Source organism: Panthera pardus, unplaced genomic scaffold (genome assembly GCF_024362965.1).
Source record: "Panthera pardus isolate Hobbes unplaced genomic scaffold, ASM2436296v1 HiC_scaffold_26, whole genome shotgun sequence".
NCBI lineage: Eukaryota > Metazoa > Chordata > Mammalia > Carnivora > Felidae > Panthera > Panthera pardus.
The window spans coordinates 32,506,094-32,526,268 of record NW_026526832.1 but is presented as its reverse complement, the minus strand read 5'-3'; the positions used below and the strand labels follow the sequence as shown (position 1 = coordinate 32,526,268).

At 50.3% G+C, this 20,175-nt stretch overlaps 1 protein-coding gene across 1 annotated transcript in view; it reads left to right on the top strand.

Moving 5' to 3' along the window:
* GREB1 (growth regulating estrogen receptor binding 1) overlaps positions 1-14,961 on the top strand; it is a 76,973-nt gene extending 62,012 nt beyond the window's left edge. The window contains 8 exon segments of the mRNA XM_053891151.1: positions 297-458; positions 4,063-4,267; positions 4,654-4,828; positions 6,757-6,975; positions 9,151-9,286; positions 11,349-11,549; positions 12,019-12,157; positions 13,302-14,961. Coding sequence (XP_053747126.1) covers positions 297-458; positions 4,063-4,267; positions 4,654-4,828; positions 6,757-6,975; positions 9,151-9,286; positions 11,349-11,549; positions 12,019-12,157; positions 13,302-13,465 — 1,401 coding nt within the window. The 3' untranslated portion in view covers positions 13,466-14,961.
* The last annotated feature ends 5,214 nt before the right edge of the window (positions 14,962-20,175 follow it).

Here is a 20,175-nt window from a genome sequence, read left to right as displayed (position 1 = left end):
CTAGCACTCTGTCTCGCTCTCTCTCAAAAATAAATAAACATTAAAAAAAAAAAATAATAATAATAATGAGGGGCGGGGGGGAGGGTCCGCAACTGAGTGGGCGTGGCCTCGGGTGTCTGTCCAGCCGCAAGACCTGGGCGTCCACGCTTCGTACCGGGGCCAGCCTGTGGGTTTCTCGGGCTGCGGGGCAGGTGGCAGTGACCTGTGCGGTGTCACGGCCACGACGGGCCTGGGCTCTTCCGGGAGGTAATGCCGGACTCTGACGACAAGCTCTGTCCTTTCCCCTCACGCCTCAGCTCTATGAGTCCACCCTGCACGCCTTTGCCTTCTCTTACTCCATGCTAGGAGAAGAAATCCAGCTACATTTCATCATCCCCAAGTCCAAAGAGCACCACTTTGTCTTCAGCCAACCCGGAGGCCAGCTGGAGAGCATGCGGCTGCCCCTGGTCACAGACAAGGTACGGCTCTGGCTCGGGGGGGGGGGGGGCGCACAGAGTGGCTGCAGGTGACCGTTGAGCTGGAGGCTGTGGTTGCCTGATGAGTCAAGGGCAGGCGGGGACTGGTGTGTGACTGAACGCGGAGAGGGCTGGGGTTAGGGTCACTCCGTCAAGTTCCGGCCTTGCTCTCCCGTTGTCTGGCTGTGTCGTTTTGACTTGTCACTGAATGTCGCCGAGCCTCGGTTCCCTCACCCTGTACGCTTCGGCAGCAGTCATTCTCGCAGGAGCTTCTTGCGAGCATCGTGGGAATAACCGATGTGAGGCACCTGCACAGTGCCTGCGAGGTGACGGGTGCTGAGGAGGTGTTCGTCCCTTCCCCGTTTTGTCTCGAATAAGCTGTTGTGGAACGTTTGAGGAATTTATTTATTTCTTCTGGCAGTGAGAATGAGCAGGGGAGGGGCAGAGAGAGAGAGGGAGACAGGGAACCCCAAGCAGGCTCTGTGCTGTCAGCACAGAGCCCGACGGGGGGCTCAAACCCAGCTGCAGGGACTACTCTGTCACGGCCAGCCTTCTCTTCTGCCTTCTTCTGTTCTTTGGAAGCGAAGCCCAGATGGTGCATCATGTCATCCATAAAAGATAAATTTTCTCTCTTGGACGAGCTCGTTCTTAATAACTCGCCGTCTCTGTGACCAGCATTCTTTTTGTTTGTTTGTTTGTTTGTTTGTTTATTTAACAAAAATTTTATTATGAAATGTGAAACGTTTACAAAAGTTAGGAGGTAGTTCAACAAACCTCCCCGCAATTTATCATCCAAATTCAACAGTTACCAACATTCGGCCACATTTAGTTCATCTGGGTTTTTTCCCTTTGCTGAAGGATTTTATCTTTTTGTTAACATGAAATGTATTGTCAAATTGGCTTCCATACAACACCCAGTGCACATCCCAACAGGTGCCCTCCTCAATGCCCATCACCCCCCCCCCCCCCACCCCCCATCAACCCTCAGTTTATTCTCAGTATTTCAGAGTCTCTTATGGTTTGGATCCCTCCCTCTCTAACCTTTTTTTTTTTCCTTCCCCTCCCCCATGGTCTTCTGTTAAGTTTCTCAGGATCCATGTAAGAGTGAAAACATATGGTATCTGTCTCTGTATGGCTTATTTCACTTAGCATAACACTCTCCAGTTCCATCCACGTTGCTACAAAAGGCCAGATTTCATTCTTTCTCATTGCCACGTAGTATTCCATCGTGTATATAAACCACAATTTCTTTATCCATTCATCAGTTGATGGACATTTAGGCTCTTTCCATAATTTGGCTATTGTTGAACGCTCTGTTATAAACATTGGGGTACAAGTGCCCCTATGCATCAGTACTCCTGTATCCCTTGGGTAAATTCCTAGCAGTGCTATTGCTGGGTCATAGGGTAGATCTATTTTTAATTTTTTGAGGAACCTCCGTGCTGTTTTCCAGAGCGGCTGCACCAGTTTGCATTCCCACCAACAGTGCAAGAGGGTTCCCATTTCTCCACATCCTCGCCAGCATCTATAGTCCCCTGATTTGTTCATTTTAGCCACTCTGACTGGCATGAGGTGATATCTCAGTGTGGTTTTGATTTATATTTCCCTGATGAGGAGTGACGTTGAGCATCTTTTCATGTGCCGGTTGGCCATCCGGATGTCTTCTTTAGAGAAGTGTCTATTCATGTCTTCTGCCCATTTCTTCACTGGATTATTTGTTTTTCGGGTGTGGAGTTTGGTGAGCTCTTTATAGATTTTGGATACTAGCTCTTTGTCTGATATGTCATTTGCAAATATCTTTTCCCATTCCGTTGGTTGCCTTTTAGTTTGGTTGATTGCTTCCTTTGCAGTGCAGAAGCTTTTTATCTTGATGAGGTCCCCATAGTTCATTTTTGCTTTTAATTCCCTTGCCTTTGGGGATGTGTCAAGTAAGCCGACATCCCTGATAAATATGGATGCAAAAATTCTCAACAAGATACTAGCAAATCGAATTCAACAGCATATAAAGAGAATTATTCACCATGATCAAGTGGGATTGATTCCTGGGCTGCAGGCCTGGTTCAACATTCGCAAATCAATCAATGTGATACATCACATTAATAAATGAAAAGATAAGAACCATATGATCCTGTCAATCGATGCAGAAAAAGCATTTGACGAAATTCAGCATCCTTTCTTAATAAAAACCCCCGAGAAAGTCGGGATAGAAGGAACACACTTAAACATCATGAAAGCCATTTATGAAAAGCCCACAGCTAATAGCATCCTCAATGGGGAAAAACTGAGAGCTTTTTCCCTGAGATCAGGAACACGACAGGGATGTCCACTCTCACCGCTGTTGCTTCACATAGTGTTGGAAGTTCTAGCCTCAGCAGTCAGACAACAAAAGGGAATCAAAGGCATCCAAATTGGCAAAGATGAAGTCAAGCTCTCCCTTTTTGCAGAGGACATGATATCATACGTGGAAAACCTGATAGACTCCACCAAAGTCCGTGACCAGCATTCTTAGAGGCCCTCCTCATAGGGACGCTTGGTTTCACAGATCCAGCCTGACCGTCTCAGAGTCAGCTTGCTGCCTGCCCCCAGCCCCGGCCAATGTGACCCTTGTGTGGGACGCTGCTTTTCGTTCTCCAGAGGGCCAGTACCTTGGGGTGGAATAATCTTTCACACCTGGCAGTCTTTTACCAAGCACTGAAAACATTTGTAAAGAACAATGGGGGCCTTTATGACAGGGCGTCTCCTACCCTGTGGGCTGGGGCGAGCTGTTGCACTGGTGGAGGGTTTCTCTGTCCCCCCCCCCCCCCCCCACCGCTTTTCCAGCCAGTTCCAGCCAGAACTGGGTATGGGCACCAGGTGCAGCACAGCTTTTTTTGTGGCAGGTGCTCTGAGGAACTCAGAAGGAGTGGAAGGCCTAGCTCAACCAGAAGAACTTTTTTGTTGAGGGCAGAGTGGAGGAAAACCCAGTTCTTGATATAAAAGATTCACAACCGGAGTGTATTAGGAGCTAGGCTGCAGGGATGAGGGACTGAGGGATTTAAATCGTCCAGACTTAAATTCCGCACATATTCAGTGCCAACACAGGAGGGGGATCCGTTCGGGTCACTGACACAGGCCAGTTAGTTTCGGTTGTGTAACTGACCGTTCCCAAGCAAGCCCTCACTCCGCTTGCGATTCTTCGGGCTGGCAGCTTGGGCTCGGTCCCGCTGTGTGGTTACCCTGGCTTGTTGCGGTCACTCGTGTCTGTGGTTAGCTGCCAGGTCAGTTGGGGGCTGGCCGGGTGAGGGTCGCCTCAGTGGGACGCCCATCCCTGCCCGCTGCGGTCTCTCCTGCCCCAGCAGGCCAGCCCCGGCTCTTCCCGGGGAGGGGTCTGAGAGAGAGGGTGGAATGTGTCCATCCTCGGGGGGCCAGGCTCGGAACGGGCGCAAACCATCGTGTTCACGTCGTCTTCTCGGGAGAAGCAAGTCCCAAGGCTAAGCTGCATTCAGTGAGTGTGGAAACTGGCTGCGTTCTCTTCTCGGAAGCTTCCGCGAAGTCCCATTTCAAAGGGAGGGGAGTGATCGTGACCGTATTCACAAACACTTCCCCTCATCATTCCTCTGCTTTCCAGAGCCACGAGTATATAAAAAGTCCGACGTTCACCCCGACAACCGGCCGTCACGAACACGGACTCTTTAACCTGTACCATGCCATGGATGGTGCCAGCCATCTGCACGTGCTGGTCGTCAAGGAGTATGAAATGGCCATTTATAAGAAATACTGGCCCAACCACATCATGCTGGTGCTCCCAAGCATCTTCAACAGCGCTGGAGTTGGTAGGCATTTTTTAACACGCCCTGCTTGGTAAAATTCCTGCAAACGGAGACTTTTGGGAGACGGTCCTAGAGATGAATGGGTTAATCATTCTTCATCAGGCTCCTTTCATCTTGAAAGCTATAGTCTTCTTCCGTCTTTGGTCACTGCTTTGATTCACGTTCTCCACGGTCAGAGACAAGGATAAGCAGACAAATGTGTGTGCAGGTTGGCGATGGAGATTAGGCCCGTCGGGAGCTGGCTGGTCATGGGCCGGGGCCTCGATGAGCCGTTCTAACTCCAGATGGGGCCTTGGTCCCGGGTAGGGCAGACCTGAGAGTGGGCCTGTCCTGGGTAGATGTCCGTGGAGGACCGACCCAAGAGTGGGCCTGGGGTTTGCCCATTTCAGGCGCCGCCCACTTCCTGATCAAGGAGCTGTCTTACCACAATCTGGAGCTGGAGAGGAACCGGCAGGAGGAGCTGGGGATCAAGCCACAGGACATCTGGCCTTTCATCGTGATCTCGGACGACTCCTGCGTGATGTGGAACGTGGTGGATGTAGACTGTGGCGGAGAAAGAAGCCGGTGAGGTGCCCCCCCCCCCCCCCAGCCCTGCAAGGAACATGAACCTGTTCCTTTTTTTTTTTTTTTTTTAGTGTTTATTTATTTATTTTTTGGAGAGAGCGTGAGCAAGGGAGGGACGGAGAGAGTAGGGGGACAGAGGATCCAAATGGGCTCTGCGCTGACCAGCAGAAAGCTGGACGCGGGGCTCGAACTCACGAACTGTGAGATCGTGACCTGAGCTGAAGTCGGACGTCAACCGACTGAGCCAGCCAGGTGCCCCAAAGCTGTTCCTTTTCAATGGGGGCTTCTTAGCTACCTCCTGAGGACCACAGAGAACACCGCATCTTAGAAGGCACAGTATGTGGTTCACATGGCCTTGTATGTCGCAGGCTCTTATTCCAAGCCCAGCATAGTTTTGAGGTTTCAATTTTTTTTAAGTTTCTTATTTTTCATTTATTTTGAGAGCGAGAGAGAGAGAGTAGGGGAAGGGCAGAGAAAGAGAATCTCAAGCAGGCTCCACACTGTCAGCGCAGAGCCCGATTTGGGGGCTCAGACTCACAAACCACAAGATCAGGTCCTGAGCCGAAATCAGGAGTCAAACGCTTAACTGACTGAGCCACCCAGGCAGCCCCTTGTGTTTTTAACTTTTTAAAACTTTTCTTGGATGTATAATACGTACAGAAAATCACACAGTATATATTCAGTATAAAATACCTACAGAAAGTAGGACACATATCCAGAAATTTTCACACACTGATAACCAACTCCCATTGGAAGAAATGGGACATCACCAGTGGCCCAGAAATTCCCTCCTGGAGCCTTCCACACCCTCCCCCTGCCGCCAGCCTAATTCCTAACAGCCAGCTGCATTTTTATTTGCTGTGTGACATTAGTGTCACAACTAAACTCTGAAGGGTGTGCCTGGAGGTGGGCACCAGAGGGCACAATGTAGGGAAGGCTCAGTAGATAGACTCGGAACATCGTTGGTAAAATACTTCCTTTTGTGATTTTTGCCACATGGATGTTTCAACTTAGGGCTGCCTGATGACTTCTGATTATTTTTGGGTTTTTTTTTTTTTTTTTTAAGAAACATGAGGTCAGTTCACCTCTTTTATGTTAGTGGTACCCTCCTGTGACAATCAGCACTAGTCCCTGTTCTTCTAGAGAGAAAATGTGTTCCGGGTGATAGAGCTGCCCGTAGTTTATGGGAGCAGTTCTGCTTTGCTGGCAGTATTCTCCCTGACGCTCTTCCAAAGGCAAGAGCTCAGCCGGGGCGGAGACTGGGAGAGAATTGAGCCTTCGTTCTGCGTTTCCGAATTCTATTCTGAAGCAGCCATTAACGCCCTGGCATGTCAGGGCTGGCCAGGGCCCTAGAGAGTCTATTTAAGCCCCTTGGCTGGGGAAAAGCAAGCTGGGGTCCAGAAGAGTTGAGCTGCGTGCTGGGGCCCAGCTCCTAGCCCTGGAGCCCCTCCCGCCGGCCCCCTCCCTGGTCATCAGGTGTCCCTGTCGTCATCACAGTCCTCAGACAGTGGCAGTCAGGGTGGGGGGTGAATTCCCTTACTGGAATTCACAGCAGAAAGCCTCGCTCTCCCCCCCATTTTGCCCTCAGGTCTGCAAACGGGAAATGCAGTGTTTTAGCCTGATGGGGAGGAGGTAGGCTTTGGGGACGGCGCTGTTTGAGTCCGAGCTCTGTTGAGTGACACCGGGCAAGTTCTTCAGAGCCCCTTTTTCCTCATTTGTAGAATGGGGATGAAAGGTCTAGGTCATGAGGTTGCCGTGAGGGTACGTAATAGTAGATGTGACCCGCTTAGCCTGGCGCCCGGCACTCAGGGTGGCAGCGATGGGCTCCACCTGCTCCCGCCCTACCCCGCTCCTAAGCGTCCGGTCCTGGGGGCCCTGCTGCTGTTTGCCCCTCAGCCTGGGGACGTCCGTCTCCCTCTTTTGAGCAGGGAGTTTTCCTGGGCAGAAAGAAACGTGTCCTTGAAGCACATCATGCAGCACATCGAGGCGTCCCCCAACATCACCCACTATGCCCTGATTGGCATGCGGAAGTGGTCCAGCAAGACCGGGAGCGCCGAGGTGCGGGAGCCCTTCTCCCGCTGCCACGTGCACGACTTCATCATTCTGAACGTGGACCTGACCCAGAATGTGCAGTACAACCAGAACCGGTGAGTCCCCGCCCTCTGTGGCCATCGGCACTGCCCCCCTGCCCAGAGCCCGCCCTGAAGGGCAACCTTAGGCCTGGGGGACGGCCGCCTCCCCGCTGCGGGGCCAGTGGAACCGGAGGCTTCCTTCCCAGGGCATTGCTCTGGCCCTGCTTTCAGCCCTCAGGCTTTGGGGTGGGTTTTTTTAATGTTTTTTTTTTTATTTTGAGAGAGAGAGCGTGCACGTGTGTATGTGTGTGTATGTGTGTGCACAAGTGGGAGGGGCGGGGGGGGGTGGAGCGGGAGAGAGAATCCCAAGCAGGCTGATAGTGCTGATAGTGAAGAGGGTTGATCCCACAGACTTCAAGACCCATGACCCAAGCTGATATCAGCCCTCAGGTTTTTTTTTTTTTTAATTTTTCTGTCGTATACGGGTGCCTGGGTGGCTCAGTTGGTTGAGTGTCCCGTCTCTTGATTTTGGCTCCGGTCATGATCTCAGGGTTTGTGAGTTTGAGCCCCACATCTCTCCCTGCCCCTTACGCACGTACGCTCATGCTACGCTCTCTCTCAAGATAAATAAACTTTTATTTATTTATTTTAAAAAATTGTTTTAATGCTTATTTTTGAGAGAGAGAGAGAGAGAGAGAGAGTATGTGCACATGAGTATGAGCGGGGGAGGGGTACGTGGAGAGGAAGACACAGAATCCAAAGCAGACTCCAGGCTCTGAGCTGTTAGCACAGAGCCCAACGCGGGGCTCGAACTCACAAATAGCGAGATCATGACCCGAGCTGGAGTCGGACGTTTAACCAACTGAGCCACCCAAGCGCCCCAAGATAAATAAACTTAAAAAAAAAAATTGTTTTTTAATTGTATAATTCTGTAGACTGTAGATTTGCATAAGATCATTCAACTTCCTTCATCGGTTCACATGATCCTTTATATAGTGACTTACGTCGTACTGTGTCATTTCCCTTACTTTTTTGCTTCCTTCTCGGAATACGTCAGTTTTTAGGAGCATTAACACTGAAGAAAACTAGGAAGTAATTTCCATATGACTCTCTCTCTGGGCCTGGCCACGGAAGTGCTCACATCTCAAGAATAACCAGATTGCCAGCCCTTATCAGGCATCCCTATAGGCCAGGCAGTCGGCCACACCCAAGATGTCGGTCTGAGGAGCCCTGGGGCCACACCCAAGATGGCCGTCGGAGGAGCCGTGGGAGGGTCTCTTTTGGAGCCAGGCTGCCCTGCTAAGTTCTGGGTTTTTTCTTTCACAGCTTTGCAGTTTAGGCTGATGACTTAGCATCTCTGAGCCTTGTTTTTCTCAGCTGTAAAATGTGGCTAACATTTTTACTCTAGGGAGTTTGTTGTTTTCTTTCCTTTTTTTTTAATTTTATTTATTTTTTTTTAATGTTTCTTTTTGAGAGACAGACAGAGACAGAGTGCGAGGGGCAGAGAGTGAGGGAGACACAGAATCCGAAGCAGGCTCCAGGCTCCGAGCCGTCAGCACAGGGCCTGATGTGGAGCTCGAACTCACGAACCATGAGATCATGACTTGAGCCAGAGTCGGGCGCTTAACCGACTGAGCCACCCAGGCACCTCCCTTTTGTTCTTTGTTTGTTGTTGTTTTTTTTTTTTTTTTTTTTTTTTAATTTTTTTTTTTAACATTTATTTATTTTTGAGACAGAGAGTGACAGAGCATGAACGGGGGAGGGGCAGAGAGAGAGAGGGAGACACAGAACCGGAAGCAGGCTCCAGGCTCTGAGCCATCAGCCCAGAGCCCGACGCGGGGCTCGAACTCACGGACCGCGAGATCGTGACCTGAGCTGAAGTCGGACGCTTAACCGACTGAGCCACCCAGGCACCTCCCTTTTGTTCTTTGTTTGTTGTTTTGTTTTTTGTTTGTAACGCATGGATGAAACGGTGTCTGTGCAGCCCCTCACACGGTGCCTGTAGCGTGTGATCAGCCAGTGGTAGTCCTTCTGTAGTTTAAGCCCGGCCTGGTGCAGACACATCGCAGCCACACCTGGTCTCCTTATTTGTTTTGTCTTCTTTATATGCCGCTATTGAGCGAGGTCTTCGAGGTTGGAACGAGCCCCCCGGCGCGGGGGGGAGTGCACACTCCACGTGGCTGCTGGGGGCGTGCCCGGGGCCGTGGGCCGCGTCCAGTGCTATCTGCTCCCTCCTCTGCTTCTGAGCAGGTTCACGTGTGACGATGTGGACTTCAACCTGCGGGTGCATAGCGCCGGCCTCCTGCTCTGCCGGTTCAACCGCTTTAGCGTGATGAAGAAGCAGATTGCCGTGGGCGGCCACAGGTCCTGCCACATCACGTCCAAGGTGAGTGCGCCCACTGAGTCTGCTGCCTGGGCTGCGGTGGTGTGGGAGCTGGCGGGGAGGCCGGGCCGTGGGGCGGCCTTGACGGCTGGTGGCCTTCGTAAAGGTTTTGAATCGGGAGCCTGGGGAAGGGAGGCCCGCCGTCGGGTTTCTCTCCCGATTGCTGGTTCTAACCAGTATCCCCGGTACGCGTCCCGCCAGTGTGGCTGCCACCAGCCTTCCCATGAACGCTCGCCTGCCTGCACGTCCAGCACTGGGCTCTGTGTTCACTGCCCTGGCTTCTCTGCTGGACCCAGCTCCTGGGGGGTGGGGCGCCATGCTCCCCTCTGGGCCTCTGGACAGCGCCTGGCCAGATAACCAAATGGCACCAAGAGGCTGGCCTGTAGCCGTGTTGTCTGTGCGCGAGCCAGCCTCTTGGTGGGGAGAGACGTGGTCTGATTAGGTCAGTGCTGGCTGCAGAATTTCAGGGTGGAAAGTCCTAGCACACCCTCCGAGATCTGGTCTTCTAGGAGGACATATGGGGCTGGCACGACTCTGCCTGAAGGTTCTCTCCGACCCATGGACGGGAGCCCCATTCTCTGCTTTGTACCTCCATCTACCTTGACTTTTGCCCGGGCGGTGGACACATCAGCCTGTCCCGGTGACTCTTTCAGCCTCTGTCCTGCCTCATCTCCCCTCACTCCTTGTGTGTGTGTTGGTTGCTTATCCTGAGCTGGGCCGGGTCTGAATTCAGACGCCAGTCCCAAACCCCCACCCACCTGCCCCTTCCTATCAGCAGGATGTGAAGCCTTCTCTGAAAGGGAAAGCCCATCCTCATTTCTCTTAAAAAGTAGCAAGACATTTAAAGAAAAGGTCTGTACTTCCAGAACTCGGGAGTCGTTGAATTAAGTCCTACCCTCCCCCGCTGCTGAGATTTCTTATTGAAATTGTGTTAGATTTCTAGTTTAAGTTTTACAATTCTGATTTTTACCACATTGTCTATCAAAGATACCGTTGTACTTTTAAAACTGAGTTTTCTTTATGTCTCTCAGTCTAATCTTCTGGCTCTAGATATTTTATGTGTATTCCTATTTTGAGCATCTTCTTTTCCGCTAGGTTTAGGTTATGTGTAAGAGAGCTGGAACATTCGATAATCTTTCATCTGAATGAAATAACTTACTTTCATTTACTCATTGAGTATTTACTGAGCACGCAGGCCCTTCATTCGGTGTAGCCCTGAGCTGAGGCGGATGTTAAACATGTAGTGTCCTTGTGACCAGCACCACGAGGGTGACGTGTGTCACAGGGAGACCTAACTTTGCGAAGGGTGGGGGAGGGAGTCTGCGTGAGTGTCCCTGAGACAGTGACATTAAAGCAGAGACTCGGGGGTAATACACAGCTGCTCAAAGAAGGATCTGGGTGAAGGAGCTGAGTAGGTGAAAGCCGGGAGGTCAGCGTGGAAGAAGCATAAAGGGCAGAAGGCATGGCGGAGATGGGCTAGAAAAGCATGTAGGGTCTTAGCAGCCATGGGAACATTCTGGACTTTCTCTAGGAGTAATGAGAGACCACCGAAGGGTGCCCAGCAGAGGATTTGATTCGTTTTATTTACGCCGAGTCTCCCTGGCTGCAGCCCGGCAAACGCATTGGCCGTGGAGTAAGGGGTGGTGGGTGCAGACCGGCGGGTGGTCGGCAGGAAGGGCGGTGGGGGCAGGCGAAGGTGGATAGGTTCTGGGGCCAGAGGGAGGCTGATCCTTCCCAGAGGTTTGCCTCTCTGGATTTAGGGGAGAGTTCCCCAGGTCCAGTGGTCCTCTTGATTATCCTAGACCAGGCGGCAAGTCTTCTGCATGGAGTGGTCAATGCCTACAATTCTTACCGGTCCCACTCATCAGTTTCACACGTCCCACCGTGGTAAAGCGTACTTTTCCTTGGCAGAGAATTTCTGGGTTGAAGTATGTGTCCGCAGCTGGGCAGCTCTACGCTGTGACACAGTCTTCCGTGACAGGGCCACTCACCCCAGGAGAGGCCTGGGGAGGGACCTCTGTGCTCAGGGTGGCTGGGAGTGGCTGACTCCGCCTTCCCCGGGCAGGTATCCGACAACCCCGTGGCCATCGTGCCGGCCCAGTACATCTGCGCCCCGGACAGCAAGCACACGTTCCTCGCGGCGCCCGCGCAGCTCCTGCTGGAGAAGTTCCTCCAGCACCACAGTCACCGATTCTTCCCGCTGTCCCTGCGGAACCGCGGCCACCCTGTGCTCTCGGTCGACTGCTACCTTAACCTGGGATCTCAGGTGACTTTCAGAGGGGGCCCCGCCGAGTCCACGAATCCGAGAAATTCCTAAAACGGAGGCACCAGAACCCAGGACTCGGGATGATAAGCTACTCAGCTCCTTTGCCTCAGGTGTTCACCCCGCCTTATAGCTGATAGGGTAAAAGCCTGAGAGAGTGTAAGTGGTTTGCCCCCCATTGTAATAAGTTAGGAATGAAAGCCCACGCGGATGCCAAAATTGACGGGTGGCAACTCATCCGTCGAACTGATGGATTCTCGAATTGATGGATGGGCAAGTGTGGATACATTTCTTGGACTTGAGTTTTAGGATCTGGATTTGGACATAGCACTAAATCTTGTCTCTGCCCCGGCCCCCACCAGCCTTGGGCGTTGGCCAAGCAGTTAGTATTTGTTAGACGCAAGGCCCTAGCATGGTGTTGTTGGGTATTTCATAAAAGCTGATGTTCTCTCTTGGATTCCTTCTTTTTCAGATTTCTGTGTGTTATGTGAGCTCCAGGCCCCACTCCCTGAACATCAGCTGCTCTGACTTCATGTTTAGCGGACTCCTGCTATACCTCTGTGATTCTTTTGTGGGAGCTAGCTTTTTGAAAAAGTTTCATTTTCTGAAAGGTAACTTCCCATCCTTTTACCCTGGACCTCGATTTGAATGCCTTTTGGCACCTGGCACTTCCGAGGAGGTGACCTGTGGTCTTAGTCCCCCTTTGCCAGTGGGTAAACTGAGGCTCAGAGAGGGAATATGACTGCCCTGATTATCCAGGAAGGTAAAAGAAGGCTGGGATGGGATCCCAGCGTGGCTCTCTCCCCCTGGTGCCTGTCGGGATAGAGGCAAGACACGCCCCCTTTCTTTCAGGTAGATATTTTGGACTTGTGGTCCTCGTCAGCCCAGATTCTTAACATCAGCACCCAGGCCCCTTCAGACGTGCCTTCCTCCTGGTACCTGGGGTTTCCTCCTCATCTTGGGGAGTACTGCATGCTCTTTGACCTTTACTCGGATCTTTCTGCTCCCATAGTTGTTGTCACGCTAGAGCGGCTGAGAGCGACAGATGTTTCATTCTCTAGGACTTAACAGTGTTATTTCCAGCCAGCTGGGAATCCTGACCGATCTTCCCTTGCCTTGGGTGTCTGCACTCTGACCTTGTCGAGCAGGTGTTTACTGCGCACCAGCGCTGTATGCGGCCTTGGGAAGTAGTAAGAGGTTTCTCCCACGGTCTGCCCCGGGGAAACATTTCGTGTACTAGGAGGGCGGCAGGTAGACCGACCTACAGGATGAATGAGCCGACCAGAGGGATTATCGAGGATGCTGGGAGTGGAGAGGAGGGAGAATTCCCGAGGCTGGGGGGGTGGGGGTGGGGGTGGGGGTGTGCTGCATCTGGCCAGTATGCAGGGGGCTCGCATGGGAGAGGAAGGGGCGGGGTCAGCCTGGGAGAGGTGGGCTAGCGCGGGGCTGGAACCGGAGCGCTTGGTTGGTGGTCTGACCGGCCGACGAGGCGTCTTCTGCTTCCGGTTCTCCACCCCCTCCACCGCTTTGTGCACATTTCTTCCGCCTCCGCGTTGTGTCACCGGCCAGACCTGCCAAATAACCATCTTGCTGTGTGTCTCGCTGAGAGTACGAAGCTTTCCAGAAGCAGCAGGAGGTGCCGCCTGGATGTCTGGTCCCTCCTTCCCAAACGACATCGTGTCTCCTTGTTGCCGGTAGAATCCAGGCCGTAGCTCTCATTTGTTTTCTTCACCGCCTCTGCCGTTGCCCACGCAGGTGCCACCCTGTGCGTGATCTGCCAGGACCGGAACTCCCTGCGCCAGACGGTGGTCCGCCTCGAGCTGGAGGACGAGTGGCAGTTCCGGCTGCGTGACGAATTCCAGACGGCCAACGCCAAGGAAGACCGGCCGCTCTTTTTTCTGACCGGGCGGCACATCTGAGGGAGACACCGGCAGATTTTCTGCGGGAGGGGAGCCTTCAGCACCTCGTGCTCTTGAGGCTAAAGGGACTCTGAGATCCCTGGGGTGCTCGAACTGGAGCGGCCCCGGGACCGTTGTGCGGCCCCCTCGTGCTACGTGCCAGGAGCCCAGGCCTGGGCGTTTGTGGTCTTAGAGCAATGAGGATGAGTGGGTGGTGAGCAGGGACGCAAAGCCACGTCTCCTGGGTTCTGGGCCAGACCACACGGCCCTGGGCTCTATCGAAGTCCACTTGATGAAGAACAAACTTTTGCCTGCCGTCCTGTCATCCGTGTGTTTCCATGGACACATGCGACTTTTCTGAGTTCTAAAGGATCACTCTTGGGTGTTCTTGTAGAGGCGTCAGTAACTTCTTGTTGTGCGATGGACAGGATTCCGACTATGGGGGTTTCCCTATCACCTACTACAAAGCAATATTCCAGAAGAACATCTTTTAACTGTAAAGGCTGGAGAGAAGGAAAAAACAAGGACGTTTAATAAGAATTACGTAACGGCCTACAAGTTTGCTCTTTCAGAAGCCAGGCCAAAGGCATCCACTCTGAAAAAGTAAAGCAGATGATTTCACTTCGCAGCAAGTATGATTCTGTTAAAATAAAATAGTATAGGGTCAATATCCTACCTCTTAGAAAGGGCAAAGGTGAAAAGAAACTTTCTTTGAAACAAGAAGTGTTTCAGGAAGGAAATTAGAGTCGGAGAGGTTGACCCGAAGAGACCGACTTTGCCTTACAAAGAGGACCAAATTGCTTGCTTTGAAACAACGAAACCACCAAAGGGCCATAAAATAGTTGGTAAGAATTAAACTTTTGACTATAATTTATTAAAGCTCAGTTTTTGGTTCTTTAAATAGCTTGTTTTCTCTTACGAGTGCTTGGCCCCGATCAGAATGGACGACAAGATAGCAGGAACGTTCCATGACGCTTACCGTTCCATCCGCCCGTGTGTTTGAGTGCCACCCATGGGCCAGGCATCGGACTGGGTGCTTTCACAGCTATGATCTTGCTTAGTCCTTCCAACAGCCTGGGTGGGTGCAATGATCCTCCACCTGGAAGACGAGAAGGTTCAGACGCAGGGAGCGCACCTCACCGAGACCACTGCGCAAGGAGAGAAGCAGAAGGACGGACAAGTAGACTCCTGGATTCCGGACCGGCGTCTGTCTTGCCCCGGGCCACGGTGCTTTTGGAGTGGCCCCTAACCGAAGGGAGGGTTTGAAGATACTCAGAAATGCACCGCCAGCGTGCATTCGTACACAGCCATCTTAGACACTTCTGAGCACTCTGATGCATAACAGTCCAAGAAGAAATTATTTTAGAAGATGATGCCTAAGAGTTTAATCTTCCGCCCCCCACCCCCGCCCAAAGAAAAACCAGCCGATGAGTATAAAAGATTAGTTCAGTGTTTATAAAACGATCCCTTCGTATATGCCATTATTCCTATCTCGGAATAAAAACTTGCCTTCTTCAGTTGTATTTGTCTTTTGTAAATAGTAGCTTGTGTGCCGTGCTTCCCATTTTGTTAGTTAATTTAAACTTGGAAGACACCAAACTAATATTCTTGTTTGTCCCAGTCTTATAAATAAAACAACTGTGATGCCCTCCTGGTTTCTTTGGGGGGAATGAATTCGGTTGGTTTTGGTTTTGTTTTTGTTTTTTTGAGAGGGAGTAGTGTGACCGGTGATCTCCAAGGGCTCCCTGCTTACAACCTCATGACATGACAGAGAAGACAGTTTTGGAAAGGAAATTATAAATGCATAAAAGTAACTGTGTATTAACACATGGAGGAATCCCCGAAAGAGAAAATTAGGTGCCGAGAAGAACGGAAATGAAGGCTAGCACAGCTGAGACCACACAGAGAAACATGCTACGTCGGAAGATGGAGTCAGGGCTGCTCTGTGCGTCACGGTGGCTAAGGACGTGGAAGGGGCCTGGGGCGTTTGTCACGGTGAGACGGTTGGGTGCAGCTGGGGCCCTTCGATTCCTTCCAGCTCTTCTGCAACACTCACAGACGCCGCTGACCTGGGCTGGGCGGGCAGCCACTGCTAAGCTTACTGCAGAGTGTGGAGGGAGCCTCAAGGAGGGGGCACGGGAGGGGGTCCAGACTTTTGTGAAGACAAGCTATTGGCACCCCCTCTCTGTGGCATTGTCCTATCTCTCCCCTCACAGTTGTATGGGTCAGTTTATAGTAGACGAAATAAGCAAATAGGAACCCCCCCCCCCACCCACCAAGTATGGAAATGAACAAACAACTAAGATTCTTAAAGTAGCAAACGTCATACAGTGAAAGGTGATAATGTCAGTAAAGAGGTTAATTATAAAACAAGCATAATCCAAATCAGACAAAAGTAAGATGTTACAGTATCCAGAACAAAAAAGGATGGATCACAGATTTGGAAGTGAAAACAGAGACCTCGGTAGACGGGTGAATAGCCAGACGAGCTCAAGAGGGAACCCGCCAGGAGGCGCACCTGGAGAGGTGTGATGGCAAACAGGAATGAACGTTGGCGGTCTGTGCTAACACTTGACTGTTCCCCTTGCTCACTGCACATCTGGCCCTCCTGGCTCATCTTGGCCACTGCCAGCCGAGTACCCACCTCAGGCCGGTTGCTTCCTGTGCCTGGACCGCTTCTCCCCTTCACGTCGCTCGGATCCCTCAAAGGTCACCTCCTCAATGAGGAGGTAGAATGCATTTTGTTTAGTGTTTTCTTTGTCCTTTCCCGTGAAAGTAGGAACTTCGTAAGACACATTCACTCCTGTGTTCCTGGAGACTGGAATATGCCCAGCAAATGGTAGTGTTCGTGAAACGCCCCTTGACTGACTCGGTTCTGTTTTAGATGCTTCCAGCATGGGAGCTGGGGGTGGGAGTGGCCGGTGATGGAGGAACTGAGAAAATAAAGGAGTGAAATTGACCTAAAGTTCCTGGTTTAATGGGGCAGGGGTGGTTAACATGTTACCAGAAAAGGAATATTTAAATATACGTTTAAAAAACAGTAATCCCTGGAAGAATTGAAAGAGGATGTACAAGATCTAAACGTTAAAGGGAAAAGGAGTATCAACAAAACCAGTGTATGTGGTATAAGGGAAGAACAGGCTGGGGAGGGAAGAAACAAAAAGCTTGGTAAATAAAGTAGATGGCAGAAAGACATTCAAACATATCCCTGATCAGGGACACCTGGGGGCTCAGTCGGTTAAGCCTTCAGCTTTGGCTTAGGTCATGATCTCACAGTTGATGGGTTTGAGCCCTGCGTCGGGCTCTGTGCTGACAGCTCAGAGCCTGGAGCCTGCTTTAGATTCTGTGTCTCCCCCTCTCTCTGCCCCTCCCCTGCTTGCACTGTCTCTCTTTCTCAAAAATACATATTAAAAAAATATTAATTAAAAAAAATATATCCCGGATCAAAATAAACGTAAATGGATTAAATTCACCTAATAAGGCAGCAGATTGAGACTCTCAGACTGGGGTCAGATGGCTAATCAGAACAGGATTCAACATTTAAAAATTAAATGGGTGAAGTTCAAAGTTAAACCCAAGGGGATAAGAATGGTCACAAAACTTTGTAGATCTGGCCAGCACCACTGTGAAATCTTACAAGGTGAGAACAGTTAGAAATAGGAAACAAATAGGGTAATAATGGGATAATTGCATAACCATCACTGGAGACTAGTACATCTCTCTGGAAATAGAAGACCAATCGAAATGAGAGTCAACTGACCCAGTGACATGTTTGATAGAAAGTCATTAACCTCCGAAGGAGAGAGAATTCTTGTGGAATAGAAATTCCAGGAAATGTTCTGCAGCTAGACAGAGGTGATGGTTACACTACATTGTGAATGTGCTAAATGACACTAATGGTAAATTTTGTGTGTATTTTGCCATAATAAAAAACTGTCCCAGAGCATTGGAAAATACAGAAATCTGTACTTCTGCAAGGCCAGGAATAGCAGTCACTCTCAAACCAGATAAGAATGATAAATACACAGGGGCACCTGGGTGGCTCAGTCAGTGGAGCGTCCGACTTCGGCTTAGGCCATGATCTCGCAGTTCACGAGCTCGAGCCCTGCGTCGGGCTCTGTGCTGACAGCTCAGAGCCTGGAGCCTGCTTCGGATTCTGTGTCTCCCTCTCTCTCTGCCCCTCTGCCACTCGTGCTCTCAAAAACTAAACATAAAAAAAAAGAATAATAAATACACAAACTGTGGCTCTTTTTTCCTGAATACTCACCACAACTTAAGAACTCTTGCAGTAAAGGAGGAGAAATCAGGCTGCAAAAGCAACATTCATATGGATGTCAGAGTTCTCATGGCAGAATGTGGCAGTGGAGAGGGCGTGGCATTTGAAACCAGGAGACTTGGTTTCGCGTCTTGATTCTCTTGCCAGGTCACTTCGTTCCTGGAGAATGTGTTAGCTACGAAATGACCAACAGTGAGTAGCAAACATTTTTGAGCACCTGCTGTGTGCCAGGCATTTAACTAGGTCGCTAATTGTTTATTATTTAATCCAACAACACTCTGAAGTAGATATCATTGGGACCATCTTACAAATGAAAAAACTATGGCTCAGAGAGTTTGAATGACTTGTCCAAGATCACACAGCTATCAAGTGACAGAACAGATCTAGATTCATGCCTGCAGGTGTAAGGATAGGTCCTGCTAACATCACAGCTGCGTTCTGTCTTGAGCAGTTTATGGCCACCAAATGTCATCCATTAGGAGGCACCGTTGGCTTCTAAGGCTCCCCATATGATAAAAGTATGGAACCAAAATGTTCTCTTTGGGAGAAGTGTTGGGTTGCCTGTGGGAGGTAGCACTGGATGCCAGCATATACGGAATATATTACATATGTATCATCCCGAGTCTGGGCAATCCCAGCATTAATGTTTAGAAACCCTTTTAATAACGGAATTTGCATTCAGCCTTCCAGATCTGGCTTCAGAGTCTGCAGACAGCTCTTTAAGGGAAGACTGAACCAAGGGCGTGTCCAATGTCGACAGCTTTCATTTCTTTTTTAGTCTGCTTGCTTCGGCAGACGTCCCAGCTCACAAGGAATTAGCATTTTAATTAACAAAACAGTTGGAAAGCCAAGTGTGGAGTTTTAAAACCCTTCGTGTCTGGAGAAGAAACGAATCCATGACCACATTTGTCGTTCACTGAATATACTGTCCCAGTTTCCCTTTGGCTTTCTTTAACTCTGAGGAACACTAATTTTTCTCTTAGGATCTCTGTCTACTCTAAGTCTGGTTCTCGCTCTGTAAAAGGGTCTTTCCCAGTGGTGGCAACCCGCCCTACTAGGGGTGGGTGTGGTTGAAGTTTTCGGCTGAATCACACCCTCAAAAATATGTCGAGGTCCTAACCCCTGATACTTAAGAATGTGATCTTATCTGGAAATAGGCTTGGGGCTGATGTAATTAGTCGAGACAAAGTCACACTGGAATCAAGTGGGCTCCTAACCCAGTATGGCCAGTGTCTTAAGAGTGACAGAGGAAGACTGCCGTGTGACCACCAAGGCAGAGATTGGAATGATGATCCTATAAACCAAGGATGTCTGGCAAACCACCAGATGCTGGAAGAGGCAAAAGAGGACTCTTTCCTCGAGACTGGGGAGCATGGCCCTGCTGACACCTTGATCTTGAATTCGTAGCTTCAAGAACTGCGAGAGAATAGATTTCTGTTGTTTTAAGCCACACACTTTGTGGTGCTTTGTTACGGCAGTCCCAGGAAACTCGTACAGGTGGGCAATGTGTACGTCATCTTTCAGGATTTGGTGGAAGCTTCCTAAAATTCTGGCCCTGATGGAGTCATGGCCGCAGGACTAAGGCTGATGAACCACTTTTGGGGTCTCCGATGTTAGGCAAGCCAACAGTGCAGCCAACTACACAAATAGAGCTTAAGTTGTTCAAATACAGAATTAGAAGGTAATTTGCATTTGGGAACCAAAAGCTTCCTTCCTGTCGATGACAGCCACTACCAACTGAGACTCTTGGGTGGGAGATACCATGCTTTCAAACTTCCCCCCCCCCTATTTTCGATGCCATTTAATTCTTAAAACCCAGGGGAGAGTTGTTACGATGTCTATTTCACAGATGTGACGTGCGGCCTGAGCAGGTGAAGGAACTTGCTTGAGTCCCACGGCTAATAAGTGACGGAAGTAGGCTCCACCCCCATCCTCCAGGCCCTGCAGCCAACGCCAGTGCCGCCCAGGGGACGACACTAGGGGACTTTAACTTCTATTTGAAATTTATTATTTAGATATCATGCAAACAATACGATGCCACCAAATGAGAAAACAACAAACCAGTTTCACCATCCTTTTTGCCGAACGTGTGTCTACTGCACGCCAGGCATCTTTATGCTCAGACGCTGGCGTGAAGGTAACAGAAACCGCCCCCGGGCTTGGGTCACGCGTGCCTCCTTGGCCAACCCGCCGTTTTCACGAAGTGCTTCATTCTAGACCCTTTCTATGCACCCGAGTGATTTCTACATAGCATCAGAGTGCAATTTTGCATTGCGTTCTCTCTTGAATAGTATAACCACGGTATGTTTATGCTGCTAAATAAGATTTATACTTCCTGTTCAAGGGTGGCCTGACAAATAGGATTTGGGTGGACTGAGTGGATGATCACGATTCACTCAGTTCTTTAATGTTGAGCCTTTAGTTTCTTTCTGTTCCTCTTTGGCCATCAGACTTC